Source organism: Megachile rotundata, chromosome 6 (assembly GCF_050947335.1).
Source record: "Megachile rotundata isolate GNS110a chromosome 6, iyMegRotu1, whole genome shotgun sequence".
NCBI classification, from domain to species: Eukaryota; Metazoa; Arthropoda; class Insecta; order Hymenoptera; family Megachilidae; genus Megachile; species Megachile rotundata.
In genome coordinates this window covers 17,610,823-17,627,625 of record NC_134988.1, presented here as the reverse complement: position 1 = coordinate 17,627,625, position 16,803 = coordinate 17,610,823, and the positions used below count along the sequence as shown (strand labels likewise).

The 16,803-nt window shown below is 47.9% G+C and overlaps 1 protein-coding gene across 3 annotated transcripts; it reads left to right on the top strand.

Annotated features, from left to right (window-relative positions):
* The first annotated feature begins 2,445 nt into the window (after window positions 1–2,445).
* LOC100877547 (uncharacterized) lies at window positions 2,446–13,226 on the top strand. 3 transcript variants are annotated; one of them, XM_012287433.2, is made up of 4 exons: window positions 2,446–2,773; window positions 5,471–5,611; window positions 6,216–6,817; window positions 7,105–13,226. In XM_012287433.2, exons 2-4 carry the CDS (start codon window positions 5,494–5,496, stop codon window positions 8,842–8,844), a joined length of 2,460 nt encoding a protein of 819 aa, XP_012142823.2. In that variant the 5' UTR covers window positions 2,446–2,773; window positions 5,471–5,493; the 3' UTR covers window positions 8,845–13,226. The 3 variants fall into 3 exon arrangements, with proteins under 3 accessions (XP_012142823.2, XP_012142824.2, XP_012142822.2); XM_012287434.2 differs by having other exon boundaries at window positions 2,446–3,156; XM_012287432.2 differs by having other exon boundaries at window positions 2,450–3,569.
* The last annotated feature ends 3,577 nt before the right edge of the window (window positions 13,227–16,803 follow it).

Sequence of the window (16,803 nt, the reverse complement as noted above, 5' to 3'; positions counted from 1 at the left end):
TTCGACTCGTGACCGCGCGAAAATAAATACTCGGTCGGCAACTCGTGCCAAAGAACGCGAAGCGAAACATTCCACTGAGCTACTATTGCGAAATGATATAGTCGAAAGTCAAACGTAACATATGGATAAGACTTCGTTCATGCGTATTCCCTTGAAACTGTATGGTTTCCCTGAAAGGATGTCCGTTCCAACGGAAATTTCTATCGTTCCGTCGCTCTGAACATTCGACATGGCAGATTTTCCTAGAAACGATTGTTTTATCTCGGTTCTACGCATCGATGCGTCATATCGTTTTCGTGAATAGGAACAAACTGAAAGAGACTAGATCGAAAATTGCTTAGGAAAATATGTTCAGTGCGATTGCATTTTCAAGTAATCGCTTCAATCGGACGAAAAATCTCGAGAAATAACTATCGAATTCTAAGAAGGTTCTAGAAACGAGAGTCGCTTCTCTAGCCGTTTCCGTTCGACCGATTCAGCCGAACGCGGTCGTGCCTTTGACAGGATATTTCTTTGAAGCAGGACTTGCCGAAAAAGTAGCATTAACGAATTTTAAGAACGATTAATATGTAAAAAATTGAAATGCGTAGATGATATCGGAGATTCGATAGGGGAATACAGGAGTATCGAGGAGACGGGAGGCGCGCGCAGTTGGCAGGCGGAGCCGCAACTGCGCGCAGTCGAATGGGTGGTCAAAGTGGTCGGAGCTTGACGCCATTTTAACAGCTGTAACCATGCCCATCCGTCCGCCCCTAAGCGGCCGATCGACCAGGGAGTCGTGCCTCGATGGACGCGAAACCGGGTTCGCTCGGCGACTGTCTCTTTTCAAGGCGATGTCGCTTCGAAACGGACTACCGCGTCGTCGCCGATCGATCGGTCGACTTCTCGTTCTCCTCTCTATCTCTGTCTCGCTTTCGCGCACTCCTCGCTTCCGTACACATACGCGTAATCGCGCTTCTTTGCCATTTGATCTTCGCGTTAGAATCGAACGATACATTTTTTTTCAATGAGCTGCATAAACTTTCGAGCGTTTCTGATAGGAAATCGAGAGATTTATGTTTCAGGAATATTACATTTTATGCATTTGCGCGTAGCGAATTCGAATAAAATGTTCGGTACTATACTCGCGAGATAACGCGATACTTTTGCGCGCAAAGGTTGCGATCTAAATTTGTTTGACGATTCTTTTCTTTATCGTAACGGTAAAGAGTCCAACAGCGATATCGGGCCCGCTGGTTCGTGTTTTTCGTGATACAGCGCGAACGATTTAATCAACAATTCGCGGAACAATATCTATCCGTACCGTAACGTAACATCGTACAACGATACGATAAAATGACTCTACATTCGCTGTCAATCTAGACTCGAAAGTGTCGACCTATAAACAAGAATAACGTGACGCTGCATTTTATCGAGAAGATTCAACGTTGAAAATTCGCGACTAATTTGGACAGTGGTAAGATCTGAGGGAAACGCGGACCGCTATCAATCGGTACCGACTCGGAAATAATTTCTCGAATACGGTACCGTATCTGGCGTTATCGAAAGATCGACATGCCCATATGCGTGCAACTATCTTTCGTAACTACAGTAATATCGTAGTTCTTTTAAAATCGTAAAAACGGAAACCCGTTCTGTCCTTCGACGTGCAGGTCAAAGTTGCGAAACTAGAGGCTACAAAGTGTATCGAAGATCGAACGCGCGTAACGAGCAGCTTCGCTAGCGGTGCCCCATATTTTCCAGCACGCACTTGCCACCGTTATGTACCTGCATATTTATCGCTATAGCTCGTCGATGTACTTTTTACCGCGATGGGGACAAGCGGCCGTTCGTAATACGGCACTGCTCGAAAGCCGCTCTTTTTGTGCTCGATGCACCGCGACGGCACTGGATGCGTCCGATAATTAGAGCGACGTGGAAAGGGACTGCATGGTCAGATGACGCTCGAGCATCGGTCCAACGAGTTCTTTGCGCTGATTAGCGGTGCATACTTCTACGTCGCTTCTAAACTCGTAAACGGGCGTTCGTCTCGGACGATTTGTGCTCGTCGATCTTTCTCTCGTTCGTATAGCGAAACGGCTAAAGGCCATCGAACGAGAGCGAAGGAAAGAAAGGTACGTAGGCAACTCGATGGCTACTGCCCCTCGATGGGTTCCTCGAAAAATGTAATCGACGAATCTGTCGGAATTCGAACAAGAGCGATCTCGACGGACAGTCGAATCGAGCGAGATCGATCGATTACTCGATCGGTGAACGTCGAAGGGTGGCGTAGATCATAAAGCGCGAAGGGCACGTTCGAGGGGGGTAAGGATTAACGCGAGCAAGAAGAGGAAAGGTCGGAATCGCGGAAAAGGACGAGGTCGGGAAAGGAAACGGGCTGGTTCGTCGACGCTCGTCGACGCTCGGCGTCGCTCGTGCGGCTCCGTCGCAGCGAGGCGGGGTTTAGGCGGGGTCGATACGAACGGAGCCCGTGTCTTCCCGTCGTTTCCGTACAGCGTCGTTCTAATCGCACCGTATCGAAAACTGGCAACGACTACCGCCGCAGTTCGGCGCCACCGGTGCACACGATTTGCTCTCTCTTCTCGTTGAATCGCTACCGTCGTCGTTGGATCGCGATATCATCGCGCATCGTCGCGCTCGTTCGACGAGAGTGGGCCGAGTGCACCGAATTGGAGTCGTAGTCGAGAGAGCGAGCGGTTACGTCGCGTTTGCGAGTCGCGAGACGTGACCCCGTGAGTCCTCGAGGAGGAAGGGGGGTGACCACCGACAGGCGGTAAGAGGGGGGGACAGACAGACCAGACAGAGACGGAGAAACAGTGTAGAGCCGGGGGGAGGCGGAAAGCGAGAGAAAGAAAGAGTACGCGGGAAAGGGCGCGCGCGCGCACGCCTCTCGACCCACCGGTCGATCGACAACCACGTCGTCGACGGCGAATAACGTGGTGCGCCAAGACGGCAGTGACGACGGAATTTCTTCTTCTGTTCGCGTGGAGACCGATAAAAATGAACGCGTAGAAGGCACAAAGAACGAAGAGAAGGTCGGGCAAGGCGAAACGTAATAAAGGAGAAAGAGACGAAGGAGGGAGAAGCATAGCGGAAGACAGATCGGCCGGGAAGAAGAAAGGACGGAAGGAAGGAAGGAAAGAAGGAAGGAAGGAAGTAAGAGGAAGAGAGGGGGAAGGGAAAGGAAAGGGGAAGGGGAAAGAGAATCGGGTCGAAATCGTCGGACATGTGCGCGGCGCTGTACTCGCAGGCAGTAGGGACGTGATGGTACGTAGCTTGCGGCGTGCGAGTTATCAGGATTGCTCGCGGTCACGGGTTCGTGACGACCGTGGTGAGGAGTGCGACGGCGTGAGCGACGACAACGAGCGCGCTATCGCGAGAGAGAGCCTCGGGGCGCCGCACGCCGACGGACGGAGCGGCGTTGCCACCTCTCCTCGTTCGCTGCACCGCGAGAAGCGGCGATACGGCAACCAAGAACACCGTCGTTGCCACGTCCGCTGCTACGTTCCGCTGCCAGCCGGGACGGCGGCTCGCTGCTGGCCACCACGACCATCTCTCTCGCTACGCTGGTAAGCACCTACGTGTAAGCGTCTATATACACCGCCCTGAAAACGCGTGTGGTAGTCGCGCGAATCGCCAAACAACTCCGTACTCTTCTCGCGATCCTCCGTCGAAGATAGGAGCGCCGTGCTGTTCGCCGCGATACCGATGCTGCCCGCGAGATCCTGTTGCCTGGAATAGCTACCGTGCTCTCGCTGTTGCTCTCGCTCTCGTACCGGTACGTCGACGTCCCGAGCAAAAACGCTCGAATCACCGATGTGTTACCGTGGCAACGCTCCTATCGCCGACAGCTCTTACCCTCTCGCGATTCTCCATCGTTTTTCCTTTTTTAGTTTCGCTTTATTATTTTTTACCGTTTTTTGCGTCGCGCCGCGTCGCGATCAAATTTATTTACTCCGCCGTTTTTCAACCACGACCTCGTGCTCGTCGAGCGTAGAAGACGTGACCGGAATCGAAAAGAGAGACGCGCCACGCTCCTCTCGGTTCGGACGGTCGATGAAAAATCGAGATCGCGTCTCCCTCGAGAATCGAACGTAGAGACCGCGACGTTTACGCCGCGAACGGATTCGATCTCTCTGGAGTTGGCGCCAGACCTTTCTCAAGTTCGAGCCCAAAGGCCCTTCTCTTATACTATCGGTCCCTTTCTCTTTCTCTCCCGCTACGTTTCTCTCTCTCCCTCTCTCTCTTTCTCCGTCTCCCTTTTCTCCACCTCTTCATTGCTCCTGCCATTCCCGATGACCCCACCTTCGTCCCTGTCGCGTTCCCGGCCTTGGCGGATCATTCACGGACCGAAATTGCTTGAACGCGAGTAGCCGACTGCGTCGTACCCCGACGCACAGGTGGTCGAGAGTTTCCTTCTAGCCAGAGTTCGTTAGCCATGCGCAGTGACAACTTGGCCAGTGCGTTTATTATCGCGCGGGAGATCAGTTCGCGCAAGCTCTAAAAACCTAGTTTTTCCAGGCCGACACTGGTCGCGTGACCGGTTGGTTTCACTGTCAAGTATGTACCTTTCACGCGAGGACCTCGTTGTACGCGCGTCTCCGCGACTTCGATGTACACTTTTTCGATTCTCAGCTCAGCTAATTTCCCTTTAATCTCTCCGTCTCTCTTCGCCGATAACGCTGTTTCGAAGGTTCGCAGGAGTCGACCACTTAACGACCATTCGCGAACGGCGAGTCTATTAGAACCACTTTGCCAACAGCGAAATGCTCGTCTTTAATACTTGCCATGGTTACGGGACGTGCGCTTATCTGCTGGAAAATATTATCGAATGCCTGCAGCGAGAGAGACAGAGGGAGGGAAGAGAAAGCATCCCCTTTAAAGAGATAGACCTTAAAGTCTACACGTAACTCGCTTTCCCCCTAGTATTTCACGAGATATTTCATTATTCTAAATATATCGACGGCATGCACCGTGCTAGCATAAATGAAAATCGCCGCCCCGAATGTGATTACGCGCGCGTATCCCTCCCCTGTACCCCTTTCGCCGTTTCGGGATAACCTACGCGCCGGCTACCTGTATTTCGAAATCCGATGGTCGCATTATGTTGGAACGAGCATCGATATCGTGGACATCGTATTAATGCGTGCGTTAAGCGATTTAATTTTAGATAAGCCAGAGATCACCGATCGCCACCGTGATCTTTGTCGCGCGGAATAAATCGGAACCGTATAAATGTTGGAACAGCGAAACGAGCATGGTTTTTTCTTTCTTTCGTTTTCTTCTCCGACTTCGATCCTCGTTATTCGTTCCTTCGATACGCGCTGCGTTCGACGATATTACATGACACTGTTCTTTTTAATTGTCAGTCACGTTAAGTTACGAAACGATAGTCGTCTGCGAGTGGTAGATTAGGTGTTAATTGTCTCGTTTGATCCGACAACGGTGGATTAACGATCGCGTGGTACAGCTGTTTCAGAACGGAGTAGCGACATGGAAGCAAAGGAGAGGGAGAAGCCACTGGTTAAAGACTTGAACGAACATATCGTGTGTCCTCTGTGCAGAGGCTACCTCATAGATGCTACGACTCTCATGGAATGCCTGCATTCTTGTTAGTATCACCTTTCCAATCGCCCAATATTCTCGGCCATTGTTTACAACTTATCGACGAAGAAAAGTAGAATCTTTGACCGTTCGAGTTGCATGTCACTCGCGCGCTTCTATTTGCATTCGTTTGCAATGGAAATACGCTGAGGCGTTTTACGAGCAGCCGATTTCGTTCGGTAACGATGCGAAATAACGCGCGTTTCGCCACGCTTCGAACAAACGTATTTGCTTCGCGTGCGTGAAATAGTCGGTGCGTTCGTCTGCCCCTCCAGCAGGGTGGTTAAATTCAAGGAGGGTGACTAACCGCGTTGCTCTTCGCTCCGCGCGCTCCTGATGCCATCCCGAACCGGCTAAATGGAGATTTCGAAAACGAGCAACCAACGGTTGCGTAGTTAAATGACGAAAACGCGATCGCGTCCCGATACGAGCGTGCAGTTTTTTAATTAAAAGCATCGATGAAACGCGATCGCTTTCACAAAAATTTTAAATTTCGAATCGATACACTGTTTCGCGTTACTTTTACATTACCGAATCGTGTCAGACTCGCTACGTTTCGAAATCGGCCATTCGATACGCGACGAGCTAATAGCAGAAACTCGACCCTCTAGTTTGCAGAGGTTGCATAGTCAGAAGATTGAGCAGCGGTGCACGAGCGTGTCCCGTGTGCAATGTCGCGACGTCGCCGCCGCTTTTACCGGACGTGAAGCTGCAGCGCTTGGTCTATCTGGTGGTACCGGGACTCTTCCGATCCGAGCTCGAGCGACGACGCCACTTTCGCCTAGTGAACCCGCAATGCCCGCCTCTGGCCCTACCTTTGGGAGCTCTGGACTTAACCTTGGACGATTTCGTCAGCCTGAGCTTGTGCGAGTTGGACGAACAGGAAGACGAGACGAACGATCAGCCAACGGAAAATCGTGTCGGATCACGGCACCGAAACAACGTCGAAACGCGAGAGAAGCACGAAGACACCGTACGCGTTAAAAGCACGAGGTACCTCAAGTGTCCTGCGGGAGTTACGGTTCGACATCTCGTACGATTGTTGATGCTGAAGAGAGGTTGGGAAGAAACACACTCTCAGGGAACGACCACCAATAGAATCGAGATGCTGTGCGAGAAGAGCAAGGAACAACGACGCGGCGATTCGAAGATGACGATTCTGGACCAGTCGTGGACTTTGTTGGACCTCGCCTGCATATTCGGTTGGAAAAGGGTGAGTTTCTAACTTGCGACGCGTTTAATCTTCTGGAATGACAAACCACGTTCGTGGGACGGTACCTCTGTTATACAAATATACATGCATAGTACATACACTATGTACTTCCGAACCCGAACAAACTAGTCTCTGTTTAATCGACGATAACGAGTTAATCCGTCGCAAACGTTTGATCGTTGCGTTTGAGCTACGCGAAACACAGGTCGTGGTCAGATAATTAAATCGTTTAAACTGTTTCGAGGACGATGAACTCATATACGGATGCAATGATTTTCACGTTACAGGAAGCACCCATGAAGCTGTACTATCGCGTGATACGCAAGGAGAACGCGGAGCCGGTGTCGCGATTGAGTCCTTACGACGATGGGACGAGCAAGGATGCCTCGACCATGGAGAACATTCAAAGGCCGCCGACGCCACCGCCGAGTCCGAAACCAGCCCAAGAATGCGAAGTGGAGGCTCGTAGGATTTTAGAAAGTAACACCGAGCCGCCTCGATCCTTGGAGGCGAATCTGGAACGCGACAAAGAGCCGAAGGCGAAGAAACCCCGATGCGAGGTGACGCCCGTCATGAGAACTCCGGACCTCGTGCCGATACAGACCAACCACGCGACAGAGAGTTCCAAGAGCAAAGAGTTGACGCGGTTGGAGCACCGAAAGCGCAGGAAACGACGGAACAAGCGAGTGATCGCCGAAATCACCACCACGCCGCGGGAGGATTTGTTGAAGCTGAAAGTTCGATTGACTCCGTGTCCTCCGAGGATCACGTCGAGCACCAGCAGCGGTCAGACGAAGGAGAAGTTGCTACAAATGAGAGCCGTTAGAAGAGAGAAGATCAAAGTTAGCCAGCAAAGAACGACCAGTTCCTTGGTCCGCGAAGAAAACGTCGGGTCGAAGGAGAACTTGGGCGATACCGAAGAGACCATAGAAGAAATCATAGACAGTATACCGGACGAGGTGGTGCGGATCGCGCAGAATATAAGTACCCAAGGGGAGGAAGCGTCGTCGGCTACGGCCGATAGGGTCGATCCGAGAAGCGCAATTTCTAATTGTAGATCGTCGACTAAGAGAGAAGAGAGCGAACCTAAGGCTTCTAAAACAACGGATAAAGCGGAGACCGATCGTCCGAAGAAGGACGAGGAGATTCTTCGACGACTGGGTCTGGTAGCCGTGAACAAGACGAGCGATAATCTCCAGGATAAAGCCAAGCAACGAGTTCAAAACAATGGCGAGAAAGGGTTGGATCGAGAAAAGCTGGAGAAACAATTGCGCGAGAGCAAAGCCAACCGAGTGAGAAGTTTGTTAGCGGAGAAACAGATGCGCGACGCGTTGAAGAGCATGATGTCCAGGACGAAAGACCCATCGTCTCCTGTACAGACCAACACCGGACCGAAGAAGAAAGGTCCGCCACCGCTGGCACCTCTGCGCGTCGCCAAGCCCTCGGGTTTTGCCGCATCGAGCGCCATTTTGGAAGCGAACACTTCCAAATACGAGATCCCATTGGATCTGAGCAGCGGAGGAACAGTGCACGACAACGTGCTCGATCTATCGGCCAATTTATCCACCGGTAATTTTACTTCGTCTCCATCCTCGTCCTCTTCCTCTTCACCATCGTCTTCTTCGTCGTCTTCGTCCTCTTCGTCTTCTTCCTGTTCCGTACCCTCGTTGAATCCCAGACCAACGCGTCCAGCGATCCCTTCGGGAAGCTTGCTACGAGGGAAGACCAAAGATATGGAGCAACGACGAGGTCAAGATTCCAATCTGGTGACGCTCTCCGACGCGGCTGTGTCCCTGCTAAGCATCGACAAGAATACGGTCGATCCACTGGTGCTGAGTTCGACCAACATCGCCAGCAAGGTAGCTCTTCGAATTCCTCAACCCCATCACAGAATTTCCGGGTTTGGTATGAAGATCAAGCCGAATCTGGGTATCAGACATATCCCTAATCCACAGGCGGTCGTCGCCTCGCAATACAGGAATCAAAGGGTCAGTTACTTCAACACTGCCTCGCAGCAACCACCGTAAACAGGGACGCGGTTTCGATCGATCGTCCGTCTACTCTACGGGTTTTTCTTTTCCAATTTACTTCTATAGGCGGCAGCCACGCGAGTCTTAAGAGTCGAAGGGAGAATACTCCCTCGAAGATTCGGCTTCGAGTAGAGTATTTTTCTTTCTACACTCGATTGCTAGTTGTTTACGCGTAAGAACACGAAAACGAGATTCCTATGTGAACTAACCCAAAGGCTGTACGTTACCGTAAGCATACATATTTTCTCTCGCTTCCTAGAACGTTTCGTGAAACTCGGGCGACTTTCGCGTGGGTGCGAAGAGACACGCGGGTACACCCGGTAGCATAAACTAGAACGGCGACTTGGAAAGTGAAAGCGAAAGAACGATTGTGACATTTGATATGGTAGGGGTACACGAAATTCGTGTACTTTTTAAAATTAGCCGTTATTAACCCTTCGGGGCACCCGCGGTCAGGATCTACCAGAACGCGTACAACGGTGTATCGAAATTAGGTATTCGGATTTCTAACACGTGTCTGTACCTATTATACAAGTATCCTCTAAAGGAAGAACTTACAATTTGGTAAAAGAAGACAAAAAAAGATCTAAAAGTTAAATGTCAGATATGTCGGCAGTCCGCAGTCTTTTCCCAGAAACATATGACAGTATCTAAAACCGTTGTTATCTAGATGTACTAAAGTTACGTATGTTTGTAATGCATGTACGTGTATCTATGGTCAACTATTAACATCTTGCCTTAAAATATGTACTCGAGGATATTCACGGAAACGTTTCGTTTCCCTTTTTACGTCTACGACTTGATGAAGAAGTAAGGCAAAGGGGTTAAACGCGAGTCGTGATCGAGTCAAGAAAGCAGTTTTCGAGAAGGGGCAATTCGAGGAACAGTTCTATCGTCCATGATAGGATGGCTGACATAGATACATTGGACGTAATATAAGTTATAGGGGGTTGTAGGAAAGATAGTTGGGTGAATGGTTAGAATTATGGTGGGTGGTTGACGGATAAGCTGTCTTGTCTCTCCTTTTTTAGAAACATAGCGAAACATGTACTTCATAGAGATGCCAAAGAACGCCAGAGAACGTGTGCAATGTATTAGTGCAATTTAATTATCGTCTATTATAATATACATATACATACGAGTCTATACTATATCGATCGCGATACAAGACCGATTCAACTCGTGGCAAAGGATAGATACTAGTCTGAACGGTTGAAAGGTTGCGAGTCGGATGAACGACGGTTTCAAACAGTCCTCTAACTAATTATAAAAAAATAATTATCAATTATACGAAGTCGATGTTGCGGAAAGCTTTGCAAAAGCTTTCGTTCAGTTGGGAGGTCTTAAAGTACGCGTACGTCTTCGAAGATCGTACGAAGTTTTTATTTTATAAAAGCATAAACTGGCGTATAGCTATTGTTATCGATTTGCGAATGATACGTAGGGTATCGTGTGACTGCTGGTACGAGCTCAAAGATGGCGATTCTGCGGTAAGAAAATAATCGGAAAATTGTGGAATAAAGTTTCTTCTGTGAAACGATACGGATACGTAATATGGTAAAGCCATACTTTTAACGCTTTTCAAGTTAATAAAATAACGTTGTTAAAATATTAGCGTCTTTCTTTTCTTGTCCACTACGTACAATTTTCTAAAAGCCTATTTTTCTCGCATAAGATCACCATTTTTCCTCTCGTATTATCAGTTACACGACACCTTCTGTTATAGCTTAGGATCGATACGATCGAGTGCTTTGAAAACATTTGAAACTTTATATGCGTGATACGCGAAAGCATTTTTAACGCTGTATCGAAATTTGTATATACGATCGCTGAATTGCTCCTGTTCGCGCAAAAGGACAGCGATAAATAGTGGTTGATTCGATGGAAACCTAATAAAAGACATGTTTGCTAGGAATCCAGATTCTACTCGAACGATCAGAATGATAAAAACAGTGTGCACATCGATCGGAGCGTACGCGTTGCGTAAAGAGAGTATGATAATTATCGAGTAAGAGTCAAGGTGGGTATGCAAACGTATCATAGAATTCCAATCGACCGGTCGAAACGAATCGGTGCGATGAAAATGCATATGAAAATGGGGAGATAAATGAAACTACATTATATAATTAATATATGCGTACATGTAGAGAAGCAACGCGTTCGCTTAAGATACGTTAAGTTGGTGTTGAAGGTTTGTCGTATTATTTCAATAGAAGTCGAGCAATTACAGTTGCGAGAAATGATCAAATGGTTATTGGTACATGTAATTGTTAATTATGCAGAATGAGTGCACACGGTAAAAATACCGAGTTGGCTAAGAAGATTTTGACGTTGCTTTATAACGCATAATGGCGATATAACATGGCGGTCCCAGTGAATCCTCACGACCTTCGATGGTGCATCAGACGCCCATAAAATGACAAAAGTCTATTATAATTATTTCGAACATCGCAAATACGATAAACCTTTGCACCAACTCGAGGCGTACGAAATAATTGCAGTATACAGAAGCCAAATGTAAACGCGTGTGCAAAACAGGAGACAGATGTTTCAATTAATAACGAATTTGTGTCAATTAGTTTTCTGGTTACACGATGAAGAAGAGCAATCAAGCGATTTCGAGTATGCTGAAAATCAAAAACTGCCAGTTTAGGAAAAAACGAGAACAGCTCGTTAGAATTTTATGGCGAATTTAAAGAAAAAAAAAGTAAAAAGGGACCCAGATTTTTACGGCATTGTTATTTTTCTACAGCATTTTTAAACGAAATCGAATTACGTTCACGATCGATCATAATTTATTTGTCGATCCACCGATTATGGAGTATCTACGTTACAGAAATAGTAGGATAATGTTAATCGGAGTTGGTGGTTTACAAAATAAGATAGCGTAGCCACGAAGAACGTGTTAACCCTTTGCGGTCCAAACGTGTTTCCTTGACACGATTTCGAGTGTTGTTACCTATGATGTTCTAGACGAAGCATACAACTTTTAAAACAAGAACAAAAATTCTAACGTATAGATTGTCCCCCTTAGCTTGATACTTTGTTTCCCAAAGGGTTCGCTGTGATACTTCGTACATACAGTAGTTGGATGTAAGTTAGTAGATTGAACGAATAAGCAGATCGCAAATGGTTAATATTAAATTTATTTCAAAAATAGCTGATTATTCTATTAGTTAAAATATCATCCACTAAATCGTTGATACCTTACCCGTTGTTTTCGGATAAATCAATGTAACAGCAGCAAAACGATGGAGGCAATAATCATGGAATTCCACTGAATTCTTTCAATTGAATCACAAATAAGCCGTTAACGGTTAAGGTCTATAAATAAGCTTCCTGTCGGTGAGGTGTTAACAGCGCTATCGCTATAAATCATTTCTAAATTTACAATTCAGAAAGATTTGAACGCCCACGTACTTCAGTGTCTGCGTTGTAACGAGGGATCAAGAATTCTTTGGATCGACAACTTACTTCCTACGTTGTCTCTTCGCTTGTTTACGTTGTAACATCCAAGAAGAACATTGACGCCCAACTACAGCGATTTTATAGAAGTTTCTTTAAATGTTGTGTCTAAGAAATCGACGTATCGTAAACATAGAATGCCAAAAATATATGACTGTAACAAGAGCGAGCATTGAAATCGCGTCTATAAATCATCAAGCTTTACGCGAATGTTTTAGATTAACGAAAAAAAAAGTTATTAAAATCGTACGTAAAAGTTCACGTTGTTTTCGTTCGATCGCCGCGAAGTTTATCGTTTAAGATATAGGTATAGTTATACTAATTTTTGTTTGAAAAATTTTACGAGTCGTAACGATAAACGCGAGATATCGGTTATGCTTCGGAAGCATCGACACGATACATTTGCGACGTAGGGTGCAACTAATTATACAGTTACTATCGATAATATTGCCCATGATTACTCCATATTTAACGCAATACAGTATTTCTATGATAAGCAAACCGTGAGTTGTAATCGAGATAAGAATATCATCAAGCATTAAAAATACAATTATTCCCGTATTTGATTTCTCCTTTCGTGCGTTGCAGATAACGGTCCTAAAAATCATGAATTTTACGAAAGAGAAATTGTTACTCAACCGTAAGTCGCGAGATGGTTCAGGCTATAAATACGCGTTACGTTTCTACGTATTCGATACGATTGATCGTTCGAGTATCTAATTATCCAGTTTCATTAATATTCTCTTCGTTTGGAAACTACTCCGCTACGTCTCGTCGATAATCGAGGCAACATTTGTTATTTCCGAAGCGATGCGTTTATCCCATTATTTTGTTAACGTTGATTTTTGAACATCGTGTTACATTCACTGTACGATCATTGCTCGGCAATAAATCATGATGTGTATAATCAGAAAGCAGCATACATTTCTTTTCCATTACCTACCCCTCGCCTTGTCGTCGTTAACCCTCGCTGGTTCGGCACCGCCATTCGAAAGTTAAGCATAATTTCCGCATTTTTCGGACAAAATTAAGCAGAACGTGCATCCACGATACACGAATAACAAATTCGAGCACGGTTAAAATTCAGGGACCTCGACGGTTCCGCGATGTCGTGTCGTTCTCGAAGGTGCGTAAGGCTACCTCCGGTTCCATGCCATATTTGCGTTCGGTCAGAGGCGGGCAACCCTTTGGACGGAACCCGAAATTAATCGTCCTAACGAACTTACCGACTTCAAAAGTATTAACAAACGGTGCCTAACATTTCGAAATGCCTATTGCAACGCGATTCCTTCAGAATTATCGCTCGCCATTGTCGATCCCTTTTGATTCTCGTACTCCATTAAAACCAAAGAATAAATTTCGATACCGATACGAATCTCGACAGAAAAATTTGTAAGCCGCTTGCATAAAAAAGCTTCGAAGGGATGAAACGAGGTTGAAATACATAAAGGGAATTACGTCGCAAAATACGTAAATCGTACATTGGACCTTCGTGTTGCATGTATGTACCGCCATCAAGGAATTAAACGCAAAATAGAAAAGAGCCCGAGACCTACAACCACTCGCGAAAATTAATCGCGTAACGGTAAAGCACGTGCAATGGCGGAAATAAAATGTACAAAAGGTTCACCGTTCCTCACGGTGCACCGACTCCCTCGATTCTACCTCGATTTATCATCTGGCTTGGTCTGTGAGGTACGCAAGAGGGGGGCACGAACAGAGGCCAGGAGAGATCGAGTCGGGTACGGTGCCCCATAAATGACCTTCGTTACCTTCGTTCTCGAGTAGGAGGTAGGGAACGAAGGTAAAAAGGCGAGGAGGGTACAAAGGATGCCTACCTTCGACAACCTACATTAGGTACGGGAGACGCGGAGTCAGCCTGCGGCCGTGGGCCACGGAAACTCGACCGCTGATTGGCTACAACCTCCCCCAGGGAAGTACGTCGAGAGCGTCGGAAGTGAAGAGGGGTGAGCTTGCTTAGGAGCCGAGTCGTTTGCACACGAGGCGGAAAGGCTCGTTCCCGAAGAGACCGTGTCCTTATCCTCGACCAGGATCGCCCTTTTATTTCGACGCATCGTGTGCAACCGGCTTGTTAGCTAGTCACTTCTCCCCCTCCCTCTCTGATGATCCCTCCGCGCTTTCGCTTCGATACTCTTCCGATTTCGGTTCCCCTCCGTCTGTTCTCCCTAGCACCCCTAATGCCGCCACCCCTTCGATCCCTCCATCGGCACCACCCGTTCCGTGCCGAAGCCTGCCCTTGTCGCCCTCTACCCCACTGCGTTTTCGTTTTACTCCGGCTTCTGTTTACGCGAACCACGACGGAGGAAGCGAGATAGCGGCGGAGCGAGAAAGAGGGAGAGAGAGAGAAAAGAAAGCAGGAAAACGAGAGAGGCATCGCGTCGAGGAGACGAAGACGAAAATGGGTAAGGGGTGGACAAACGGAGGCGGGAAAGAGAAAGAGAGAGAAGGGCACGATAGATAAGGTAAAAAAAAAGGGTGGAAGGGTAACGAGGACGGAGAGTGGTAGACGAACGAAGCAGAAGAGAGACGCGTACGCGGGTCGAAGAGTAGACGAGGAAGGCGATAGAAGGGTGAGGCGGGGATAGAGAAAGAGGGACGCATCGAAAAAGAGAAGAGAGAGACGTATGAGCGTACGCACACAGAGAAGATAGGCGAGTGCACGTTGGTTCGTCGACTACGAGGGATACGCACACACTCGTCCGCACCCTCCTGCTGCCGAATGTAGTAGAGAATGAATAATGTACCCACGTACAGCCGATGTCAGGAGGGGCTCCAGGGAATGTAAGCATCGTCCCGGCCCCTCCGTCTCGTCGGCTTTGTAGGCCGTTTATCGAAACGGCTGCGACAGGATTGCACGTAGGCGATCATCGGATGTCGCCCGTTCATACTGCCACCTACCGTGGGCCCAACGTAAAGACGATCGACCATTTAAAGCTCGCGTTGATCAATGAATCGGTTCCCAACGATCGCGTTCATTGATGCTGGAGTTTACGAAACTCGTAGGCGAACCGATCATCCCTCCGTTACTCGGAACGGAACGAGATCGAAAGAACGGGGTCGGACGACTCGTTTCCGATGCGCGAATAGGTGGAACGGCATCGCGAATCGAGCGAAAGAGGAAATCGGGTTCGCGCGGCTCCTCGCAACACGTGGGAAGTTTCCCAAAAGCGTGTATCGACCGATAACGGCAGCGCAGGCTCACTGGAGATCCTTGCACGTCTACCAATATATCCTCCCAAGCGAATGCTCGGGATCGGGGCCGCCCACGTATCGCCTACAGATTCGATACACGAAGAAGGGAACGATTCGCGGAACACGGTCGACAAAGAACGAACCGAGGAAGCGGAAAAAGGAGCAAGGGAAGAAGAGATAGCTGCGGAGCCCATCTAGCGGCGTCTCATTCGCTCGTGATTCGAGCCGCGTTCCACAGTTAAAACGACCCGACCATCCGTCCAGGCCCTCCTGGTGGGGATAACCCTCCAAGGGATCCTTTCCAGAGAAAGCTTCGGGAGGAAGCCCACGGTTGCTGTTTTTTCGAACGACGTGCACGCCGTGCCGCGCGCCGCGTCACGCCGTGCCACGCCGGGGGCAGAGCTGCACGGCTAACCAGGGTTCGAGGGGAAAGGGAACGCAACACGCACCATGCGAATATTTTTGTCGGCATCCTCCGACTGTTCGGGCAAGAGGTAGAAGGGGGGAACAGTTCTTAAAGTACACCCAGGGAGTGTCAGGATTGGAAGGTCGATCGTCGTGGTGGGAGTACGCTGTTTGTTGCCTCATAGCTGACTGGTGTAATTAAAAACGCCCGCAATTAATACATCCTCGTCATCCGTGGATTTACGTCGACTCTTTCTTTTTCATTGAGGGCGCGTTCGTTCGAGCCCCTACGAATTCCTATTCTCTTTATGTACCATTTGCTTGAATTTAGGATTTTTTCGTACGCAGGATGGAATAACGGTACGCACGAACGCGACTCGAGTTCGTCGTGTACAGGGGAAATTAATTATATTCGTATTTTTGCAACTCGTTCGAAATACAACTCGAATCGTTCTGACGCATCGTGTCTCCGATGATTCTTCGCGACCGAAAAACCGCCATTTTGGTCCTCGTCATTTCATCCCTCCAAACTCTCGAGATTACCTCGGCACAGGGACGTTCGACTCTATGTGAATTCTATCCCCGATCAGTCGTATTTTCGTTTCATTTAATCATTTATCGCGATAGTCCTCTGATACACGATAATTTAACGTTCTCAATCGACATTAATTACTTCGAGAAACGGGGAACAAATATTTCCTGGGTCTCGCTTCTATTCTAAACCATTTGTCAAAAAGGAGATTATACATTGGAGGACCCTTACTATAAGAGAAAGGAATAACCCGACATTCGAGAAACTTTCGCAGCGAGCATCGTTACCGAGTTTTTCTCTGGAGGAATGACGCATTTTTTCGCGTCTTTCTGTTTCACGCC